The sequence below is a fragment of the Leptodactylus fuscus genome, chromosome 3 (genome assembly GCF_031893055.1).
Source record: "Leptodactylus fuscus isolate aLepFus1 chromosome 3, aLepFus1.hap2, whole genome shotgun sequence".
NCBI lineage: Eukaryota > Metazoa > Chordata > Amphibia > Anura > Leptodactylidae > Leptodactylus > Leptodactylus fuscus.
The window spans coordinates 198,408,725-198,434,239 of record NC_134267.1 but is presented as its reverse complement, the minus strand read 5'-3'; the positions used below and the strand labels follow the sequence as shown (position 1 = coordinate 198,434,239).

Genomic DNA, 25,515 nt, shown 5'->3' with positions numbered 1-25,515 from the left:
TGGTGCCTGTGCCTTTCTTCAGTGAAGCCAAAGATGTACTCCCTGGCTTCACTGTGCCAGAGATATGGCACATGCGCACTGAAGGTGTACTCCCTGACTTCACTGTGTCTGAGGTATGGCGCATGCACACTGAAGGTGTACTCCCTGACTTCACTGTGTCTGAGGTATGGCGCATGCACACTGAAGGTGTACTCCCTGACTTCACTGTGCCGAGTGTACGGCACATGCGCACTAAAGCTGTACTCCTCTGGCTTCACTGTGCTAGAGGTACGGCACATGCGCACTGAATGTGTACTCCCTGGCTTCTCTGTGTCGGAGGTATGGCGCATGCACATTGAAGGTGTACTTTCTGACTTCACTGTGCCGGATGTACGGCGCATGCGCACTAAAGCTGTACTCCTCTGGCTTTAGTGAAGAACTGCCCCATCACAAGGAGTACAGTGGTAGTGTGAATACAAAGCTTTTTATTTTTTTATTACAAGCACAGATAGGTTTATAACAGGTCAATATGGGACACTAAATCCCCGGCCTGTAAGGACGTGGGTGGTTTAGTCTCCCAAATCGCCCTTACAAGTTCCCTTTAAGCAAACTTTATTTTTTGTACAGAAAACCCCATTAAGTCAGGATGGGCTCTGTCCAAAAAGTGGGACGATTGGAACAGAAATAAGATACCCAAAACTATATATAGCTTCTATAGCAGAGGGGTTACAGAAGTATCTGGCAGACAAAATATATCACTTATACTAGATGTATTTATTTGCTATAGGAGATACTATACATCTTCATTATTGTATTGCAAGATAATTACAAAGAACTGTAATTTCTAAGAGTTATCTAGCTATGAAAATTGTGAGAATGTATTGTCAGACTTTAGCAATGATGGATTTATCTTTCTAGTAGAAATAATACGATATGAAGAACCATTTTTATTTCATTGCCTACTGAAATGGGAAAATTCTGTTTGTTGTTTGTTGGCGACATTAGAGATATTGTGTCTGCTCCAACTGCATAACAGTGCAGGTATTTCTACAGCAGCATTCTTCAGCTTGTCTGCCTCCCCGGCCCATTCAGTCTCTGAATCAGCTTGTGCACTGACATCAGCAAAGCTTGGGCAGCAGTGTGTGAGGGGGGAGAAGGAATACGCAGGCGTGCTGGCTATGAGTGGGGAGGGGAGAGATGTTGAGCAGAGCAGCCTAAAGCATCCTTATTCACCTACTGTATTGCCTGCTCTTCCTCTGCTAGGGAAGATATTAACCTATTCCTGCCTTACTGCAGACACCACCCAGTTAACCCGCACCTCTTCCTCCTCTTCAGCCTCCATTCTGCATCCCAGTTTCCAGAGCAGACACACAGGACCAAGAGAAGAGAAGACCATCCTGTAGAAAGGGATTTGGCTGCTCTTTTTCCTGGTCCTGTCTCCTGGTCCTTCCCCGAGCATCATGTCTGCAGGGGGAGATTTTGGAAACCCACTGAGGAAATTCAAGCTGGTATTTCTAGGAGAACAGAGCGGTAAGTGCTGCCACTTTATCCAACGTCCTCACTGCTTTTTCCTTTGACAATAGGCTCATTGACGCTTCGGTACATTACATTTACAGGTAATTCTATATTGTATTTCCCTGCCACCTCCCATGACATCCCTAGACTGGTAGACAGGATTTCTGCAGGTCTAAGTGTCTTTCCATTGACACCACCTACCAACCCTTTTTCATTGCTGGTAATATTTCATCCTCATATAGGCAAAGCCCCAACACCCATGTCTAACCAGAGAGGGGCGCACAGGTGAGGTTTTAACCCCTCCCACATTGACGCAGAAGTGTCGCCCCTTACCGATTACTCGGTCTACTGGGGATTTAATAGGGTAACTAACAATGTAGTAAAATTTCAGTTCCGATATTATCATTTATTGGGTTTATTTCCTGATGTATCCTCACTTCTTTACCAGTCACCTTAAAGGGGTGCCAAGATTAAAAGATGTCGTTGCAGGAATAGCCGCCATATATATATAAATATGTAACACCCGTCAGACCATTACTCAACGTCATCTATGACTTATATTAAGTCAAGGCCTAATGCTTGTCTCAGAAGCTTCTCGTAAGACACAAGATAATTTGATTTGTCTTTTTTTCTCTCTGAACATAAAGGGATATAGAAAGAGTTAATGTATCCTTAAAATTGTCCGATAGCCACAGCCTTATTTTATTACACAGCAGGTTGCAGGCTTCCTATGGTGTAATGTACATTTTTTTTTCACTTGGACACACCCTTAATGACTCCTGGGATATGTACAGGAGACACAGACGGCTTCTCTGTTATCTGTAGAGCAGGCGAGGATGTGTTAGTCCAAGGTGGAAGATATACATATATATTTATTTTACCCTATTAAACCCCTGACACATTCCCCTTGACCTTCCTATACAGAAAGCAGTGAATTACTGCATATTTACTGATTTCTATCAGGATGGAGCAGAAAACAAGCTGCTGTTTTATGGTTTATTCATTGAAGGGAAAGAGCCGGGTCGATACGTGATAACCATCTTACATGGCTGTGCACCTATGACTTCAACTCAACCATGTCTAGCATTAGTGGTAAATTACAATAGCCATTAGTAGCTCCAACTTCCTAAGATTTTAGGACTGTACGACAGTAATATATATAGTATACTGCATTCAGATGATCAAAGACTTGACAATGATTCAGCCAAACTGTGCTAAGTTTACGCCAAACTGTACTTAGTATAGCAGTTGAGATGATGATCTTTGTATGGACCATACCAATGTTGTGGGTTTATAGGTATCCGATTCATCAGTCCTTAAATTTATATAACTTGGCTTTACATTACATGCAGAAATTATTGTAATGATTGAGTATTTTGCATAGGGAAAAAACCTCAATCTTATGATTTTCAATACTACCTTACTGGAGAACAAGACCCACTCCAGGTATATGTGGATCCTTAGGCAACAGTGATCTTCGTGTACATCCCACCCTTGGTGTGACATGCGCGAGGTATGTTTACCCGCTCACCATGAGTATCCAAAGTCTAGTGAACCTGCAATTGCCCCAGCTTGAATGGTGCTAATGGTGGACCTGATATAATATATGTGATACTCAGAGGTCAGGAATTTCAACCAAAAATCATCACAGGAACTAGAACTGCCAGACTAAAAAAGCAAAGGGGACATGATACCCTATTCAGTATGAACATACCCTTGGCATTGCTTTGCTGTTTTCTTCCCTCGTGCTATTGAATTCCATCAAGCTGAATCACAACACTTGTTCTAGAAAATTCTGTAAAGAATTCTCCAAGCAGTCCTGAAGCAGTTTTATGGAATATGATAGGAGCCATGATTTTGTTTAGAGAAGTAGTAGTGGTTGAAGATCAGATCTTATAGGCTACTACTGATGCTGCTTTTTAGTCCCACTTAAAATAAAGGGGGTCCCCATTGTTGACAATGCCCTTAAGAGGGTGTCTCAAAATAAACTGATCACTGGGTATTTCGCTATAAGGACTCCTAGTAAGTAGCTGTTATCTCGGAAGGAACTTGACAATGGATATTCAATGTCTCTGCAGCGCCACCACAGGGAAACCCAAGGATAACATGGTGTCCATTGTAATGAGTGGACTATTTGTGTAATGCACAGATGCGTCAGGTCCTCCAGAGACAAGCTTTTTGTAGTCTTTTTTTTAGATAATTGAGGACTTCCCATATAAAGGACCTTAACCATTGGAATATTTGAAAATTGCTTTACAAAGCCAGACAACCCCATTCAATTTCATTATGAGGAAGAAGACAATATATCTTTAGGCAGTCACTACCAATAAACAGAAAGTCCGTATGAGAAGAGCCAATAAAGGACAGAGATTTTCACATTAAGAATATTGCCATCTTCACATTCCACACAGAGCTTCAGGTCAGAGGTGACAGCTCCAGACTAATATTTAGGGACCTTTGACCCTAGCACAGTCTTTACTACCTAGACCTTCATGAAAAGCTGTTAGGAAAGGAGACATTGAGGTTTTTAGCTAATAAATTGAGGCATGTATATGTATATAGCAGTGATGAAGAAGTATGTTTATATAAGGGAGAGACATTTCCCCTTGGAGAAAATGGACAGTAGTAGTACTTTAAAAAAAAAAAAAAGCATGTTCCTTTAAACGGGCTTATGGGCACTCAAAATCTGTTCATTTAAGGAAGACAGTTCTTACTAGAATTATTTTTCTGTGAATGCTGTGCCTAGGGACCCCAATTGAAGACATAAGCTTGCAGTTCTAAGCCTTGGTCGTTTCTCTCTTGGCCGAGGCACGCTGCGGGGGTTATTGGTAGCGTGCAGTTCACTGCTCTTTGTAAGCCCAACTAGTCTCACTGTATCCATACATCTTTAGTAGCGGGTTCATCAGCTGGATTCACAATGCTTGTCTTAACCGGCATAGATTATCAATCATTTGTTACCCACAACTATAGGCCTTGGCTATGTATAAACTCCAGTCTCAAAGTAGCTCAGGTGTTGGCCCCGTCACTTGGTGATAGGTCATTTTCTTTAGTATGGCTTAACTCAGTACTAGAGTGCTGGAGATAGGTTGGGATCTGGTCATTTATGGAGCAGACTTGTCCCCTTCGGGTGAGGTGGTGGAGACTGTAGATTGTGACATTGTGACCATGGAATAGAGAAGAGAAGGTCGTGAAGAACAATGGAGCAAAAGAAAACATGTCACTTGCCAAGAGTGAGTGAGTCTCTGAGAGTAGTGCAGTATGGTTGCTTTGCTAAGCGCGGCCTGTAATATGGGTCACAGAGTGGATGGTAAGCTAGAAAAGTGACCAGTAATGGTCTGCTAAAATGATATAGCTGAGCCATGTGGGAGGTAGGCCTGCTGATGTTCCATGTGGGCCACCGCCAAGCAGCTATAAGTGTATTGTTTGCTCAGGCAGTGAACTCTGTGGAGTCTGCAGGAATCTTAACCTCGTAGACCAGTGGCGGAGTGGTACTGTGCTTAAGTCTTCATGGGTTGTAGTTAGATCTTGTTGGGGTTTTGGGAGGTTTGTTTGTACTACAAACCTAAGAGATCCCTTGTAGTAGACTCCTGAAATAGGATGGACAGGGGGGTGTAGACAGCTGGGAGGGTGATACCGTGAGAACCCCTGAATGTCAGGGCCAAAATGACTGTCAGAAAGGTAAGAGTGTGGAGAAGACCTATGGTGTCGTCTAAATGCCCCTTGGTGAGACTGTCTCCTGGCCTGTATTCTGTAAAGAAATGTGTAAATGGACAGAATTCTTGAGACGCTTGTGACTGGAAGCAGCGAGATGAAGCCCTTAAGTGCAGAGCGTCCATCAGCATGAGAGATGGTTACCATTGTGAAGTAATATTGTCTCTTGGGTGTGGTTTCTTGGAGACAGAGAGATACCTTTATATTTAGTGTTAGTGTAACTGGTTATTCTGTAGCATTAAATAATTGTAGCACGTTTTCCTCATTTGAGTGTTGATACCATTAAGTATGCTGTGCCTCTTGGGCTAGGTTCACACTGCGGAATCAGATTTGGCAGCAAAAATACTACTGCCTACTGTCTGGGGATCATCAGTTCACAAGGCCGGAATTTGGAGAAGAATCTGAGGCAGAAGACCACCTTACATTCATCTGCATGTTGCGCTGTGTGAAGCTAGACGTATAGTGACAGTATTTTTATTCCACTGGGTTTGCAGTTGTCCACAAGGGAAAATACCCCACATTGCCTGTATATGTCAGTGTGTAAGTGCTATGGTAGCAGTAACCTTCACTATTGTGTTATATAAAGCGCATACTGGCATACTCTATCTGTCATATAACAGCAGCTATATCTTCATTTATCATCCCTATTTATAGAGGCCACTATATTCTATCTGTAGTGATAGCGTTCATTATCTCATAGATTTTTACTAATACCATTTATCAAAGTCACGCACAGGACATTTTGGCCTAGTTAGGCTTATTTCACAGCCATTTCCATCAGGAGGATTTCCCCACTTATTGTATACCTCTATATACTTCTAATGGTTGCCTCTGTATGGGCATACAGTTGTCTTCTGTCACCCATAGGCATTTATTATAAAAACATACGCACGGCTAGGGCTGGGCAATTAACTAAAAAAATAAATGAAACCAACTGTCTATCCCAATAACCCAAGTGATTTTGTGGATATCGCTTACTGTGGTTCGGTTATTTCAGAATTCACAATATTTTAAGATAGTTTTTAGACTGCTTAGATAGTTGAGGGGATCTCATAAAGTGTCTTATTGATGTGCGTTATTATAGGAAAAAATCTCTGGACATCTCTTATTTAATTAAGTGGCCTAAAGGGAACTTGTCAAGTGATTTCAGCTGTGCTATCTGAGAGCAAGATATGATAGAGGAGAGAAGCTGAGCTCTGTGATATATAGGGTTATATGATAGGAGAGAAGCTGTGCTCTGTGATATATAGGATTATATGATAGAGGAGAGAAGCTGAGCTCTGTGATATATAGGATTATATGATAGAGGGAGGGAAGCTGAGCTCTATGATATATAGGGTTATATGATAGAGGAGAAAAGCTAAGCTCTGTGATATATAGGGTTATAGGATACAGGAGAGAAGCTGAGCTCTGTGATATATAGGGTTATATGATAGAGGGAGAGAAGGTGAGCTCTGTGATATATAGGATTATATGATAGAGGAGAGAAACTGAGCTCTGTTATATATATATATAGGGTATATGATAGAGGAGAGACGCTGAGTTTTGTGAGATATAGGTTTATATGATAGAGGGAGAGAAGCTGAGCTCTGCGATATATAGGATTACATGTTAGAGGAGAGACACTGAGCTCTGTGAGATATAGGGCTATATGACAGAGGGAGAAAAGCTGATCTCTGTGATAAATAGGGTTAATGACAGAGTGAAAGAAGCTGAGCTCTGTGATATATAGCGTTATATTATGGAGAGAAGCTGAACTCTGTGATCTATATGTTTATATGATAGAAGACAGAAGCTGATCTCTGATATATTGGGTTATATGATAGAGGAGAGAAGCTGAGCTCTGTGCTATATAGGATATGATAAAAGAGAGAAGCTGAGCTCTGTGATATATATGGTTATATGATAGAGGAGAGAAGCTGAAATCTGCGATATATAGGGTATATGATAGAGGGAAAGCAGCTGAGCTCTGTAATATATAGGATTATATGATAGTGGAGAGTAGCTGAGCTCTGTGATATATAGGATTATATGACAGAGGAGAGACGCTGAGTTCTGTGAGATATAGGGCTATATGACAGAGGGAGAGAAGCTGAGCTCTGTGATATATAGGGTTACATGATAAAAGAGAGAAGCTGAGCTCTGTTATATATAGGTGTGCATGATAGAGGAGAGAAGCTAAGCTCTGTGATATATAGGGTTACTAGCTGGTACCCGCGACTTCGTCTGCGGTGATTGTAGAAGTGGGTATATACAGGCGTGGGTAAGGTTTTCGTACTGTGTATAAGGTATGGGATATAAAATGTAACTGTGTATCTTGTTGTTGCTGTAATTCTGAGAGCACATGAGACTTTTGTGTTGAATGTAGTTTGTATTTCAGCCGCTATACGGTGTTGGTATAAACTGTACATAGTGTCTTTGGGACAGAGGTATTTCAGGTTAATATACTTCGATATACGACATTGTATGATTTGTTATTTTCCGCCAGTACATGTAAGTTTTGGGCACAGGATACTCTTGAGTAAGCAACATAAAGTCGGTCCCTGTGCATGACAGTTTAGTAACTCCATGCGCCTCTTATTAATAGCAGTTAACCCCATCATGTCCCTCACATTAACCCCAGTGTAAGAGTTACTGATAGAGATGAGCGAGTACTGTTGGGATCAGCCGATCCGAACAGCACGCTCACATAGAAATGAATGGACGAAGCCGGCACACGGGGGGTTAAGCGCGCTGGCTACGTCCAAGCGGAAGTACCAGGTGCATCCATTCATTTCTATGGAGCGTGCTGTTCGGATTGGCTGATCCCAACAGTACTCGCTCATCTCTAGTTACTGATATGTGAGAGACTTGGAGGTAATAATTAAGTATCTTCATTACTGAGGTCTTTTATTAGTACCTCCATATGTCTCACATATTAGTAACCTTTATATGGGGCACACAGGGGTTAATATGAGGGACATGATGGGGTTTATTCCTATTAATGTGAGGTACATGGAGTTACTAACACTAAATTAATAACCCCATGCCTGACATTAATGACAATAGGAAGTAAAGGAAGGGAGCTGTGTGTTTCTTACTTTCAGTTTGCTAGCAGCTTCAGCAGGAGCTATCACTATAGCAGGCAGAGACTTGAGCGATTAAGCTCCACCCCTGGGTTTCCTGCACCCCTCGCAAAGGGGAGTGTCCTTATGCCTCAGCTCTAGCAGAGACTTTATTTAACTCTTGCAGGTCCTGTACTGCTGGCATGCCAGTGAAATATGGCAGGAGTGCCACTCTTGGCATGTGTGCCAGGGGTTGCTGACCTCTGCTGTAGGGGGTAATATGAATTTTGTGGCTTGCTATGGTCCAAAGTGTGTGAGATTGCAGAGATAGTGATGTGAGTTTGGGTTTTGTGGGGGTCCTGGGAAAAACGTATGTGCGCTATTGTGACGAAAAGTAGCCTATTGCGCAATCGAGTGTAGGGACTATGTTTGTGGAAAATTTCAGCCAAATCGGTGGAGCGGTTTTTGCGTGATTGACCGCCAAAGATCCGAACATCCAAAGGGTCCTGGGAAAAACGTATGTGCGCTATTGTGACGAAAAGTAGCCTATTGCGCAATCAAGTGTAGGGACTATGTTTATGGAAAATTTCAGCCAAATCGGGGTCCAAAGTGTGTGAGATTGCAGAGATAGTGATGTGAGTTTGGGGTTTGTGGGGGTCCTGGGAAAAACGTATGTGCGCTATTGTGACGAAAAGTAGCCTATTGCGCAATGGGGTGTATTAACTATGTTTGTGGAAAATTTCAGCCAAATCGGTCAAGCGGGTTTTGCGTGATTGACTAACAAACATCCGAACACACAAACCCACAAACATCCGAACTCACAAACTTTCACATTTATAATATTAATAGGATATGATAAAAGAGAGAAGCTGAGTTCTGTGATATATAGGATTATATGATGGAGGAGAGAAACTGAGCTCTGTGATATATAGGGTTATATGATAGAGGAGAGAAGCTGAGCCCTGTTATATATAGGTTTATATGATGATGTATAGGCACATGAGAAGCTGAGCTCAGATAGGGCATCTGACAGATTCCCTTTAAATAACTCCCTAAAATAGTGCTGACCACTGTCACTAGTAACTGATAGGTGGTGCTAGTAGCTGCTGGACAATGAGAAGTATATGGTTTTTCTATCAGAATGACTTGTACATTCTTTAATTACAGGTGATAAACATTTCCATTACTCATATTGTAATTCTGGTGGGAAATCAAAGTTGTCATAGCTGCCCCCATGAAGTGTTAGGCTGCCACAAGAGGCTGTCACTGTGACTGGCAGCACATTATTATTGAGACAGCCTCTGCAAATGGTCAGTTCATTAAATACAGGATTCTGTACATGAATTAGTTTCATGCGTCCCTTCAGGCTTTTTACTGAATTCCTTCATTTTGTAAATGTTTTAATTATTTACAATTAGCAGATTTCAGAAACTAAATTTATAACCATAAATGGATTTTCTTAGAAAGTGTTATTAAACATTAATAATGAAGTCTCCCTATAGATATGAGTTATCTGGTATACTCAGATATGTCACTACTAAGCCCCCGTCTGAGCGGAAAAAGGAATGTTAGGCAGTGTTGACTCTCGCACCATGGCACCACATAATAGCACAGGGGTAGGGAACATACGGATCTCCAGCTGTTGCAAAACTACAACTCCCAGCATGCATACTTGCTCTGCTGTTCTTGTAACTCCCATGGAAGTGAATGGAGCATGCTGGGAGTTGTAGTTTCACAGCAGCTGGAGAGCCGAAGGTTCCCTATCCCTGTAATAGCAAATACAGCGGGGAGGGGGGGGGGGGGTAGGTAATCTATTAAGACGGCCATTCTGTAGGTCAATCCTAATCTATCCCCCACATGCCTGTACTGTTAACAGACTCTGACCGCTTTTACCTTTAAAAAGTTCTGGTGCACAGGAATGGAATTCTACACCAGAGAATAGCGTAGATTTCAGGTATCGCTTACGCCCAGCGTGACTTATAGTAAATTTTTCAGCCTCCTTGCCCCTGCTCATCTTGATCTTTACTCACTTTTGGAAAAAATGGCAAGCGGGGGCAGAATGAACAATGTGGCACAAAAAAGTGCTCCAATTATAAGAATATATTTATACGTTTGTGCCAATTTTTAGTCTTTTCGCCTTGTATTTACACTGTGTGATTTTCCAATAATATGTCATGTCATCCATTTTCACATTTACTTAAAGAGGACCTTTCACCTCCTCGGGCACATGCGGTTTTATAATCTCTAGAAAGACTTTCCCGTTTCCCAGGAGAAGATATATCGATGCTGTTACCGATAGCTCTTCACTGTCAGAAGGGCATTCCTGACAGTATAACTGGGAACGCCCCCCTTCCTTACCGCCCAGCCATGACACTATATGACGCCCATATTTTAATAGCCATCACACAACTGCATTAAATTCAATGTATGTAAATGGGTTGTTCCCATGATTGTCCTATTTTTATCCTTTTTCACGGATCGCAAGATAGACTCAAATCTATGATGGATCTATGAAAATGGGCACCTCTTAGATGCAAAAGGGCCATGAAAATGTACCCTTTTTCATGCTCATTTTGTACCATGGTGGTGTAGGCTTAGTGAACGACTGTATCTACCATGGATATCTCCTAAACTATAACCCTCAGCATGCCCTAACAATTGGCGGAGAGTATCTGAATTCTCCAGCGTACAGATAATGGCTATCAATGCTGTACCCATGACATTATGTAGTGATATATGGCGACCTCTACTAGACAGCGCCGGACATAATACTACTACACAAGAATAAAATAAACTGCTTACTATTACATCTGAGCATCTCCTGGATGTTAAAGGTTGCATAGTGCATCATGCCATCAAGCTGTGCATGTTTAATCCCAGAGTGCACCAATTTCCTTCCTAGGTGATCAATACTTAATGAGGACTTCGGCTGAATTCATATTGGTTAATGGCTTCCAAATGAATCCTCCTCCATCTTCTCCCTTTCTCTTACTCTCTCTGCTGTCACATTTGTTCTTTTTTTTTTTTTTTTTTTTACTTGCTATAAAATGGTCCCTAATTTAACCCAAAGCATGCATGACTTACTGCCATATAATAGAAGATTATGAAACAACATAGTGCTGAATATTCTGTATCTAAATGAAATTCTACACGGGTTTCTGGGAAACTGTGTGATAACTATATACACTTATTAGCAAAACCAAATAACACACCGTGAAGGAGTTGTTAGATAACGGAGGCTCTAGTATCCTGGTGGGTCACCTCTAGCCTCGATACAAGAGGAGATACGATTGGTTATGGAGGCATTTGGGTTCTGCATGGTATCCTGTGGCACATTTGTCCTCAGATGATGCAGCTGGACCTGTAGAGCCTGCACACCCGGAGTCCCGGATGATCCTGTAAATGCTCAATGGACGATAAAACTACGTGGGTCAAAGAAATATTGCAGTCTGGTGGAGACATTCCTTTGTGTGGGTGAGCATTATCCTTCCGGAAATATGGCAGTACCATGAGAAGCCACATCTGTGGCCGCAGATAGTCCTGCACATATCGTGACTGATTGTCATATGTGATGGCTCCCCGATCACCACACCAGTAGCCGGGGCAATGTGCAGCTACACAGCAAAGGCAGGATTGAAGTGCTCACCATGAGGTCTCCAGACTCAAAACTGACCACTGGCACATTCCAAACCTGGGATTGTTAGCAAGGACAATTCAGTTCCAGTGTGTAGTAGTCAAGGTTTTCCGTTCACCATTGCAAACAATGGAGACAATGGCTAGCTGTTATTAGCAGGACATGTAATGGATGCAGTGATACCAAATTTCCTTCTGATAAGCACCTGGAAATTGCCTGGAGAGAGAGAGAGGGTAATAAAGGTGCCATATGTGTCTGGTGGTGGACATGGAAACTGTGGGGATTACTTGTGCTTGTCAGTGAATCAAATGATTCTCTATACTGATAGTCTGTCTGGACCATCTGAGGCCTATTGGCTGTGTATGCACGCCCTCTTGTAACCACTGCTCTCAACACCTAAACGCTAAGTCACAATGAGCTAGATAGTGGGCAGTTTGCCGAAATTATCCCTCCAGCTTAAATCCAATGATGTGACCTCTCTAAGTCTGTAGCAGGGCGTGTCTAGCAGTACAGTGGTCCCTTGACTTTCACGGGGGATACGTTCCAAATTTCCGCGAAGTGGAGATGCGGTGTTTAATCTCATGTTAGGGGATGTCCTGCAATACTGTTCATATCCAAAATAGTCCAGTACAGTATATGAAATGATATGGGTACTCACCATTGAAGAAGATACACAAAACTTTTCTGATGATCTTGACGAGCGGCCACGGGAAAACCAGTGGTGGTCAAAAAAACAATGGAGCATCCTTCCATTAATATTAATATTAAAACCCGTGGTATAGCCCAACCGCGAAGGTCGGACCCACGAACGTCAAGGGACCACTTGTAAATGATCTTCCACCAAGAGGTACACTACCCAAAAGTAGCCTCAGAGAGCCTTTTTATAGGGCATCAGGGAAGTGCTGTTATGTTGTCTTGTAGCAAGACCTATTGTCTAATCACACCACACCTGTAATAATTTACATATCTATCTGAGACATTGCTGCATGCAGAGATTTGCAGCAATCTGACATCTCTATCTGGGTGTGTTATTTTTTTTGTTGTCAATGAGTATCAATGCCGTAATGGTCATACACATGCAGCACCACGCCATTCACATAGGGGATTCAGGGATCTCTGCTTTTGTGATTGCTGGGGTCCCAGTAGTGTGACCCCCAGTGATCAGGCACCTTTTCTCTGTGGATAGGGAATACATGTTAGTCAGTAAACCTCTTTTTTGTTGCAGATTTTGCTGCAGTTTTTTGGGCCAAAGCCATGAATGAATACAAAAGGAATGAGAAATCTATAGGAAGTTCTTATACTTCTACCTTCTGCTCAATCCACTTCTGGCTTTGGTTCAAAAAACCCAGATTTCCGCAATGTGGGGCCTTAGCCTAAGGCTGGAGACTCATGTTAAGTTTCTTCTACAGATTTTTTTATATAGCAAAGGGTGAAATCTGTGAAGAAATCATCCAGCATAAATGATCATTCTGCAGATTCTAAATCCGCAGCACAAGTCAGGTTCTGCTGCAGATTTGTTCATCAACATGTGGGTGCGATGTACTAAAACGCTATATCCTTTGCATGTTCTGTAAAACGATGCATATTTGTGGGGGGACTTTTTAAGCAGCGTCAAAAAAGCAATATTTCCGTTCTGTCCCAGTAGTTATAGGGGCAGCTATATTAGTTATCACCCTGCCTTCCGTTATAGCCAAGAAAGACCTTGAACAGCTTGACAGAAGAGGACAACTCAAGGGCGTCCCCTACTGGTGATTTTCTGCTTTTCTTGGGAAGTGCCCTTTAAATGTCCTTGTATGTATTTTCCCAGTAAAATAGCCTCCTGTAATATTCATCTGTATACAGAATATTAATGTCAGGCAGTGCTCGGTCTCCTGACAGCTAGGCTGTTCCTGCAGACAGTGTCCGTGTTGTTATAGGGGAGCTGTCAGTCATCCAAACCAAACGTGGAAAGTGCTTTGTGCAGGCTACAACGGCTGCAAAGTGATCACCTTTCCCTGGGATGTGAGCGGTTCACAGAAGGACACAGCGTCTTTGAGAAGAATCCTAATGACTTGCTTCAGTCTGGGATTCATTGTTAGGGGATACCTCGGCTCACTGGAGAGATTATTCTCCCACAGCCGATGCAATGCTTGTTGGGTCCTATACTTACTTAGAGGAACATATAGATTTTGCATTGCTTACACTTGTGTATACAATGAATACAGAAGGCCTTGTGCTATATCCGATTCTTCTATACTGGGCACAGCCTAGCTTCTTAGTAATGGTGACCAAAAGAGAGATTTCATTAAGGATATTTACTCAGAGGGTTGTTCTCCTGCAAGGTCTCTGGGGAAAATCTGAAGAAAGGCTGAAAGGTCCCTTCTGTCTTTGTTGCTATGTTACAATACAAAGGAGACGAGCGCCTGTCAGACCCTTTCGGTCAGTTAAGGTTGCAGTTGTGCAGAAAATATATTGAGGTTTCATCTTAACCTAATGAATACTGGAACTAGTGATGGGGAAAGCAAAGCTGCAACAATGGCCATTAAAGCAATTCTAGACCTGCTCCCCGTACTAGTGGTAGTGATGTAAGAGGAGAACAGGCACGAGGAAGTCAAATGCCCTGCAGCAGCTCTTCCTGGCCCTATTGGTTGAATACAGGGAGCTTTTATGGTCAATATGGAGATCAGGGACTCTATACTAGTAAATTCATCCAGCATATCAGAGATAGATTTATAATAATGACAGGTTAGATATCGTAACATCATAGACATTAAGGCTGAGGCCCCACGTTGCAGAAGCACAGCTTTTCTGTTGCAGATTTTGCTGCGTTTTTTTGAGCCAAAGCCAGGAGTGGATTGAGCAGAAGGGAGAAGTGTAAGAACTTCCTAAATATTTCTCATTTCTTTTGTGGTCATTGTGGAACAGAACAGGTCACGCCAGTGGCGGATCCATTCATTGACAATGATATGGTCTATCAGGTTTTCTTCAAGGTGTCCATCATTTTACCAGAGAAAATATTGCAATGCTGCAATATTTTTCCTGCCTTTTTATATTATGGAACCTGTCAATGGCTCCTAACAATAGTCGGGAAACTTGGGCAGGCATGTAGATACAGTCCTATGAAAAAGTTTGGGCACCCCTATTAATCTTAATCATTTTTAGTTCTAAATATTTTGGTATTTGCAACAGCCATTTCAGTTTGATATATCTAATAACTGATGGACACAGTAATATTTCAGGATTGAAATGAGGTTTATTGTACTAACAGAAAATGCGCAATATGCATTAAACCAAAATTTGACCGGTGCAAAAGTATGGGCACCTCAACAGAAAAGTGACATTAATATTTAGTAGATCCTCCTTTTGCAAAGATAACAGCCTCTAGTCGCTTCCTGTAGCTTTTAATCAGTTCCTGGATCCTGGATAAAGGTATTTTGGACAAACAATTCAAGTTCAGTTAAGTTAGATGGTCGCCGAGCATGGACAGCCCGCTCTCAAATCATCCCACAGATGTTCAATGATATTCAGGTCTGGGGACTGGGATGGCCATTCCAGAACATTGTAATTGTTCCTCTGCATGAATGCCTGAGGATTTGGAGCGGTGTTTTGGATCATTGTCTTGCTGAAATATCCATCCCCGGCGTAACTTCAACTTCGTCACTGATTCTTGAACATTATTCTCAAGAATCTGCTGATACTGAGTGGAATCCATGCGACCCTCAACTTTAACAAGATTCCTGATGCCGGCATTGGCCACACAGCCCCAAAGCATGATGGAACCTCCACCAAATTTTACAGTGGGTAGCATGTGTTTTTCTTGGAATGCTGTTTCTTTTTGGACGCCATGCATAACGCCTTTTTTTTATAACCAAACAACTCAATTTTTGTTTCCAAAATGAAGCTGCCTTGTCCAAATGTGCTTTTTCATACCTCAGGCAACTCTATTTGTGGCGTACGTGCAGAAACGGCTTCTTTCTCATCACTCTCCCATACAGCTTCTATTTGTGCAAAGTGCGCTGTATAGTTGACCGATGCACAGTGACACCATCTGCAGCAAGATGATGCTGCAGCTCTTTGGAGGTGGTCTGTGGATTGTCCTTGACTGTTCTCACCATTCTTCTTCTCTGCCTTTCTGATATTTTTCTTGGCCTGCCACTTCTGGGCTTAACAAGAACTGTCCCTGTGGTCTTCCATTTCCTTACTATGTTCCTCACAATGGAAACTGACAGGTTAAATCTCTGAGACAGCTTTTTGTATCCTTCCGCTGAACAACTATGTTGAACTATCTTTGTTTTCAGATCATTTGAGAGTTGTTTTGAGTAGCCCATGATGCCACTCTTCAGAGGAGATTCAAATAGTAGAACAACTTGCAATTGGCCACCTTAAATACCTTTTCTCATGATTGGATACATCTGGCTATGAAGTTCAAAGCTCACTGAGGTTACAAAACCAATTTTGTGCTTCAGTAAGTCAGTAAAAAGTAGTTAGGAGTATTCAAATCAATAAAATGATAAGGGTGCCCATACTTTTGCACCGGCCAAATTTTGGTTTAATGCATATTGCGCATTTTCTGTTAGTACAATAAACCTCATTTCAATCCTGAAATATTACTGTGTCCATCAGTTATTAGATATATCAAACTGAAATGGCTGTTGCAAACACCAAAATATTTAGAACTAAAAATGATTAAGATTAATAGGGGTGCCCAAACTTTTTCATAGGACTGTATTTCTATCTTAGTCTAAGTCCCTACATAGTGGGCTTGTTAGGGAATTGCTTGGACAGCAATTCCCCAGTAGCTGTTTAACCCTGGGACAGGACACAAGAGACAGTGAGCCCTAGGCTGAAACCCCCAACTGACCCTTCCTATTGCCAGGCTCTATCCTATGTAATAGGTGGCAACCACGAAGACGTCCCTTCCTGTATAAGTGATACACAAAACACAGACAAGACAGACAACAACAAAGAGAGGTCAGCTAGCCAAGGGTCAGTAAACAGTCAACCGATGCAGTGCCAAATCGGAGTCCAAAGAATAGTCAGTAGAGAAAGCCAAAGGTCAAGGATTAGAATACAAGCAAAAATAGTGACAGCAAGGAGCAAGTATGCACAAAGCAATAGCAAGCATTGGTGTGAATGAGAGTCAAGACTAAATAGGGAGGAAGAACACGCCCCTGGAGTTGACAGGAAGGCAGGCTGTCAATCGCACAAATTAACACTTCAAGAACAGAGGCAAACAAGGGCAGAAGACGGGTGTGGTGCAAATACAATCTCAGAACTAGAGCCGTGTTCACACCGTGCGACCAAAAACTTTAAGCCAAGAACCAAACTGCACCCGCTTCCTGCACCGCAGCACGCAAGTAGAGGGTGGCGCAGTGACCCGAACAGGCAGAGATATTACAGGGCTGCAGCAAAACAGTGCTGCGGAAAATATCGCAGCAGCATGCATCATGAATTTTCCCGCAGCGCTTTTATAATAGAAAGTCCACAGAGGTTTCGTTAGGTCCGTTAGATTCCCTTCCACTTTGTAGGGACTGCAAAAACCGGAGAGTTTACGGCCTTAGGGTTAGAAGCATACATTGGGCTGAGAGAGGAAAAGACATGAGAAGAATATTCAGCAGAATATTTTCCTGAAATACACAGTAGAAAAACAATCTGGAATCAAATGTTTTTGTTTTTTTTATTACTTAGGCCACATTGCAGGGATTCTCTCAGGTCTTCTATACCTTTGCATAGCAAAAAGTAAATGCTGCAGGAAAACCCCAAATTGACATGCTGCAGGTTTTAGTTGCATCATGTGATTAAGATTTTGAGATATCACCACTATGCCAAGATTTTGTGGGATAATAAGAATTGATTGTTAGTAGAGATGAGCGAACACTGTTCGGATCAGCCGTTCCGAACAGCACGCTCCCATAGAAATGAATGGAAGCACCTGGCACGTACACTTTGCCGGCGGCCGGTCGCTGTGCCAGATGCTTCCATTCATTTCTATGGGAGCGTGCTGTTCGGAACGGCTGATCCGAACAGTGTTCGCTCATCTCTAATTGTTAGGCCTTACTGACATGATTGTTCCATTTTTGATACACACGTTTTCTTTTTATAGCCGTTTGCATATCCATTGTTCCGTTTTTGATGGCCGAGTGTCATCCGTTCTGCATCTGATTTTAATGGACTGCAAAAGAACCAAAAAAAGAGATGAATCTCCTTGGGCTCACTTTTTTTTTTACATAATCCAGTGATACATCTTTAAAGGGATGTAACTTGGGCAATAATCCTTTTAACATCTGTTAAAAATCAATCCATTGATTTCTATTAGTTCTGTGTGTCCTACAGGACAGAAACAGGCACAGATTGAGCAGGTCCATTATCTGTCAAAAAATGGAAATGGACATATGAATACACCCTGGTGCACTGTTCACCTAGACAATGTTGGCAAGTATGGGGTAACCTGATAATAAACTGGCTTAGCTGTATTATCCCTATGTGTTATATTAAAATATTATTATATTTGACTATTTCTATGGGTAGCCTTTAGTGGCGTTATTGGTATATCAATATTATTGGAGCATTTTTTGGAAGTTTTTGTGTCTGTATGACCCTATTATGGTGTCCTATAGCCATTTAAATACCCTCACAGGAGACCCCAAGGTTACCATAAAATGGAATTATTGTTGAGTCTATTTGCAGAAGTTGGTGAGTATATAGTATCTGATAATACCCTGGTAATTTTTTATTGACAAGTAATGAATTCAGTTGTACAATAATAAGACATTACTATTAACTCCAGCCAGTGACAAGATAGAAGCCATCTTGTATGGTGATCCAAAATATTACTTTTTTTTAATGTAGATTGTGAGCCCCATATAGGGATCACAATGTAATTTTTTTTTCCTATCAGTATGTCTTTGTAGAATGGGAGGAAATCCACACAAACACAGGGAGAACATACAACTCCTTGCAGATGTTGTTCCTAGCTGGATTCGATCCCAGGACTCCAGTGCTGCAAGGCTGCACCACTGAGCCATTGTGTTGCCCCCATCCAATACATTACTTGTCTAATACCATGAGTGTGGGCAGGAAAGGCGTCATTGCCGACACATAGACAATTAATTGCTAACAGTCTCATTGAAGTATGCCAATAGTCATATGCACATGGGAACATCTCCACAGCCCCAACCTGACATCTGCTGTTAAATCAGGCACATTGGATCTCGGCTTGCCAGACACTTTGCTCCCGTGGGAGAAAAACACTGTAAGAGGTGTCTGACAACGGCTTATTCCCCACCTCCATGTTGAAATAAATGTGCATGTTAAATGAATCTCAGCTTGTACTTTTATAGGGATGCAGGGGAGATATGTGTATGGCCACAAGGTAGGCTGTGTAGAGAAAGCTCTTTGTTTGTCCAGCATCTTCTCTAGTATACTCCCAGGTCAGTATGGACGGCAGAAATATAAACTTTTTACCCCATTCTAACAGTATCTTATTAACATACCCAAAATAGCTAGAATAAAAACCAGGAGACAACGTTTTATGGTTGAAGGGGTATTGGCAACAGCTTTTAACAACTTTACAATAAAACGCTGACACGTGTTTACGTGTCTAAATGAGCGGCGCATTACTCCGTGGGAATGGAGCCTTATAGTGTAAGTAGACCTTCCCTACTGGGAGAACAAACAAGATACTGTTCTTCCACCTCCTTTTTCATTAACCCTTACACTATCCCCTGCGGTCACTAGCCATATCATTAAACATTTGATGGCCTCCCCATCAAGAAAGTAACAGGAGGCTGATGAAATCTTGTTTTCTTATCTTAAGGGAATATTCAGGGAAGGACGTCACCGGTTAAGAATCTTCAGTCTGAAAACGTGAGAAAATAGTCACTTGTCAATCCTGGTTAACATCTAATGTGCCTCTTAAAGCATCTGTAGGTGCTATCAACCATTTTTCTAGTGTCCTGGTTACAACTGGGCTCCAGGCATGTGAAGGTATCATTACAGAACTATATAGATTTGTCATTCAATAGTCTGAGAAAGTGAGTAGCCGGCTCTAATGGTGGCCATATTGGATTGTCCTTCAGTTTTCCTAGAAACATAACTGAATGCATGAATTGATTTTTTAATGACTGGACAATTTACATGAAGGGGTTTCCCTGGTGCTTACAATCCCTGCAGATTACAACGCAAAAGGCAAGTCCTTGCCACTGCAGGCAACTCAAAGTTCCTGGACTCCAATTTTTAACAAGGCCTCAACATACCATGTGCTATATTTAATACAGGTACCATCTTAGTGGCAAAATTTGGACCTGCACTGGCACCAGAGTCTAAATGTGACTGCTACCTCTTCATACCCTGTTGTTTCACCAAGTTATATAGGACTGTCCCCAATAGTGGCTCTTGGATACCAATATGTAATGTGGTACATAGCTCTCGGAAAGAGATGTCTGGATTATATCACTGGCATTGACATTAATTGGCATCATAAACCATGAAGTCATGTGAATAGACCCATTGACATACAAAGGTTCTATAATAGCCGTGGACTTGAACGGCCAACATGGCCATTTCTTATGTACATTATGTCTTCGGAAGGAGTGATTCTTGCACTGGATGTAGACTCAATGGGACCATTTATAATGGAACAGTATGAGACCAACCTCTATTAGTGCAGGTTCCTTGTATGATGAGGGTCTATCACAGGGGTAGGGAACGTACGGCTCTCCAGCTGTTGCAAAACTACAACTCCCAGCATGCATACTGGCTCTGCTGTTCTTGGAACTCCCATGGAAGTGAATGGAGCATGATGGGAGTTGTAGTTTCACAGACGCTGGAGAGCCGAAGGTTCCCTACCCCTGGTCTATCAGATGCCTACGTGGTACAATTCCAATAAAGATGGTGTCATGTTCAGTATTTTAATACTTTTTTTTCTCATCTTACAGTTGGAAAAACGTCTCTCATCACAAGGTTTATGTATGACAGTTTTGACAACACATATCAGGTGAGTGTGGCATATTTGTTGGGTATGGTGGGATCACATCTATGATGATATGAATATTCAATAACTGTCTGGATCCAATCAGAAGTCAACTTAAGTACAAGTGATTCTCTTGATAGTGGATAACTTTCTTGTCAATAGAGGTCTATCTGCTGGGGGACCCTCACAGATCACAGGGGGTCCAGTGTGCTCCATATGAATGGAATGGCGGTTGTTGCTTGTTTCACTTCTATGGAAGTGCCAGATATAGTTGAGTACCGTATTCATCTTCTTTCCAGTGGTCCCATAAAGATGAGTGGAACAAGAGTGCATGTATGACCTGTTATTCAATGTATATGGGTACAATACATACGGTATCTAATGTGTATGGCTGAGAATTTATATTTCTTTCTTTCTATTATTTTTGTCTAGGCTACTATTGGAATAGATTTCTTGTCAAAGACAATGTACTTAGAGGATCGGACGGTGAGTTTTTTAAAATCTTTTTTTCTCATAGTTTTTACTATTAAATGGAGCCATAATGAGACTTGACTTGACTAGTCATGGCTATAGAATCCCAGCACAGTCAGTTGTTGGATTATGACTATCTTATATCTATTATAGGGGTAACACCAAAGCTGGGCAAGCAGTTAGGGAAAGGTACAATTTGGCTGGTCAGAAGGTTTTCTACTGAATATTTCTTTGCTGTTGCTTATATTGCACAAGTAAATTCTCCATTATAGAGTTAGTTATCACCAACATCACTCCCTGCCGTGATAGGATTCACAATCTAAGCTATGTTCACATCTGCCCTGGAGGTTCTTTTAAGAGTCTCCATTGCAGATTCCTTCAAAGATCAATGTTTGACATAATGACGGACATTACAACAGATGCAAAATGGACTCCGCCATAGTCAATGGGGTTTATTGAGATCTATTTACATCAGTCATATGATGGAATGAATCCCGAAGAAGCAAACTCAGTTTTTGTTGGACATCCCTGTTAAACGCATCTACAGTAATTATGGTGATATGGGAATTATTACAACACATTTTACACTCATGGGAAAGAATGCACTCAGAACTAGATAGATGGATAGATAGACAGATGTGACATGGATGGATGGATAGATACCCTGTTTCCCCGAAAATAAGACAGTGTCTTATATTAAATTCTCTTCCAAAATATATGACCTGTCTTATTTTCGGGGGATGTCTTATGGAGCGGCTGGAGCGGGGGACAATCGGCAGTCATGCCGGCGCTTCCTTAACGGAGTTCCGGCATGACTGCCGTTTGTAGGTGGTGCAAGAGGTGGTGGTGGGGGGGGAGGTTTGCTAGTTACCTTCCCCATCTTCATAGCAGTGCTGCTGTTGGTCACGGTGGTGGAAGTGGTTGGCGGGGCTTAGCAGAGATTAGCGAGGCTTCCGGCGGTTGTGCCAGAGAGCCTCACTTAGTGGGCATTGCAGCCGGCTGAACGCTGTGCTCCGTGTGCACAGGAAAGCTGGCTGCTGCCTCTGCTGTGATACCACTGTTCTGGCTGTTGTAGGATGAGCTGGGAGAGTGGACTCCCCGCAGCATACGATGCTTTCCCAGCTCATCTTACAGCAGCAGGAACAGTGGTATCACAGCAGAGGCAGCAACCGGCATACCTGTGCACACGGAACATCGTGCGCAGTGTTCTGCCGGCTGCAGTGTTTTTGGTGATGTCTTATTTTCGGGGGGTGCCTTATATTAGGCAATTTAACAAAACCTCCCCCCATGCCTTACTTTTGGGGGATGTCTTATTTTCGGGGAAACAGGATAGATAGATAGATAGATAGATAGATAGATGATAGACAGAGAGATAGATTTTTTTTTTTTACCCCTTTAGACTCTCATATGAGATGGTATAAGAAGAAGTTGGTGTTTCTTCTATCACTTGCTATGTTGTCCCAGGTCAGACTGCAGCTCTGGGACACGGCCGGCCAAGAGAGGTTCCGTAGCCTCATCCCAAGTTATATCCGAGACTCCACTGTGGCTGTGGTAGTTTATGACATTACAAGTGAGTATATTCTAGTTTTTGCCATAAAAATACATGTGCGGTTCCTACTATTATTACCATTATTCTACAATGAAAGTATTTCTATACATTATCTAGCCCAATAGACCATGTGTACCAGTTCCACATCACAAATTTGAGATTTTTAAAACCCCATCCACATGTAGCGGAAAACAGAATACGCTATAGATGTTCACATCTGCCGTACGCTCACTCTCATGCCTAATATACATATATAAGGTGAAATCCACAGCAACTGAAGAAACATTTGGTTAATTATAAGTTGATTTACAACCAATATAGGAGCCGCTTTAGCCCCCACAGGGGTGTATTCAACATACAGCGCACCATATATGACTTTCTAGATTTTTTTTAATTGAAAATTGACAAAGAACTTGGTAACATTTCAACTAATGAATGCAGAGGGCTGATTCTAAAAGGAATGAACTTTGTCTGTAAGTAAGGCCGGCGCACACTTAATAACTTTCACTAATAATTAACATTCAGCTTGTGACCGGGGTAAGAAGATTCTACAAACTCAGGAGAAGAAAAGGTTGTCAGGGGAGGTTTGTAGGATTTAATTAGGACAGCGTCCAGACTGTGCTGCGCTCTGAGCTCATAGGGAGCGTGCTGCCCTCTGTAGGCGCTGGCGATCACTGCACTGTGTCACTGCTTCAGACCCCCTACAGGGGAGCTTATTTCTGGAATCAGAGGAACACTATCAGCCCATTAGATAATTAACAGTTGCTATTTAGTGGCTCTTTAGCATCTTGTTAGCATGTCTAAATCCCCTTCTTATCACAGCCCTCAGAGCTGTGATCACAAATCCAGGCGTGTGTGCATTAACAGCAAGAAGATACATTACTTTAATTATAGCACTCAGGCAAGCAGTGTTGTTAGTGCTGCCTGCCGCAATGTAAACTGAGCTTTGTTGTTTGCAATCTCCGGCAACCCACCAGTTATTCATTATGTAGATTTTACTCTTAGGCCTCATTCACACAGAAATAATTTAGATGGATATATAGGATGTAGAGAGCTATGGTGCTGTAAATATGGTTCATTAATCCCAGAATTGGGATGGAATTTGCTGTAATATATACCCTAAAAAATAGATACACGAATGGGTTGCATTGCCAACCCATGCATATATTCATCCCTGTTTTTTAATATATACCTATTTTTAGTTTTTTTTTATGTTTTTTTTATTGACGCCTTTGGGAGCCTTCACACGGAGTAAACGCACATGTGTTTTTGCAAAATACACGTGTAAAAATAAGACTCTCATTGACTTCAATGACATTTTACAGGCGTATTTTCACAGGCGTATTTTTACACGTGTAAAAAATATCATTGAAGTCAATGGGAGTCTTATTTTTGCACGTGTATTTTTACACGTGTATTTTGCAAAAATACACGCGCGTTTACTCTGTGTGAAGGCTCCCTTACATTGCTTGCTTCTTGAATGGAAGTTTTCTTGCCTAGATGCATTCGTTCTACGAAAACAAATTTCCATAAAAATGGTATCAAGTTTAAACGGCGGATGGAAGAGGATGTAAAACAAAAAATAATTTTTTCTCCTGAACCAAAGTGGCTGGATTAGTATTCTAAACAAAAATTCTGTACATTTACAGTAGCATGCAAAAGTTTGGACACCCCTGGTCAAAATGTCTGTTATTGCGAACACTTAAGCAACTTGAAGATAAAATGATCCACAAAAGGCATAACATTACAGATGACACATTCCCAATGTATTTTTTTGAAAAAAAAAATATTTTCATATTTTACATTTTCAAAATAACAAAAAATAAAAATGGCCTGATGCAGGTTTGGGCACCCTGCATGGTTAGTACCTTGTAGCACCCCCTTTGGCAAGTATTACAGTTTATAAATGCTTTTTGTACCCAGTCTAGAGTCTTTCAATTCTTCTTTGAGGGATCTCCATTCTTCCTTGGAAGAGTCTTCAGTTCTCTGAGATTCCTGGGTGATCTTGCATGCTCTGCTCTTTTGAGGTCTAGCCACAGAATTTCAATGATGTTCGGGTCAGGAGACTGTGAGCACCATGGTAAAGCCTTCAGCTTGCCCCTTTATAGGTAGCCTATCGTGGATTCTGACATGTGTTTAGGATCATTATCCATTTGTAGAAGCCATCCTCCTCCTCCTTTTTTCAATTTCAGCTTTTTTACAGATGGTGTTTATGTTTGCTTCAAGAATTTGCTGAAATTTCATTGAATCCATTCTTCCTTCTACCCTTGAAATGTTCCTTGTGCCTTTGGCTGCAACACAACCCCAAAGCACAATTGATCCACCCCCATGCTTAATGGTTGGGCAGATTTATTTTCCTGAAATTCTGAACCCTTTTTTATCCAAACATAACTTTGATCATTGTGGCCAAAGAGTTCTATCTGAAACTCATTGGTCCACAGAACTTGTTTCCAAAATGCATCAGGCTTGTTTAGCTGTTGTTTTGCAAACTTCTGACACTGAATTTTATGGTGAGGACACAGGAGAGGTTTTCTTCTGATGACTCTTCCATGAAGGCCATATTTGTGCAGGTATCACTGAACAGTAGAACAATGTACCACAACTCCAGAGTCTGCTAAATCTTCCTGAAGGTCTTTTGCAGTCAAGCAGAGATTTGGATCTG

At 41.7% G+C, this 25,515-nt stretch overlaps 1 protein-coding gene across 1 annotated transcript in view; it reads left to right on the top strand.

Moving 5' to 3' along the window:
- The first annotated feature begins 1,162 nt into the window (after window positions 1-1,162).
- The window catches only part of RAB6B (RAB6B, member RAS oncogene family), a 36,549-nt gene continuing 12,196 nt past the window's right edge, over window positions 1,163-25,515 (top strand). Inside the window, exons 1-4 of the mRNA XM_075269047.1 lie at window positions 1,163-1,509; window positions 20,799-20,857; window positions 21,266-21,319; window positions 22,769-22,874. Of these exons, the coding sequence (XP_075125148.1) occupies window positions 1,440-1,509; window positions 20,799-20,857; window positions 21,266-21,319; window positions 22,769-22,874 (289 nt within the window). The 5' untranslated portion in view covers window positions 1,163-1,439. The remainder of the gene's footprint in view (window positions 1,510-20,798; window positions 20,858-21,265; window positions 21,320-22,768; window positions 22,875-25,515) is intronic.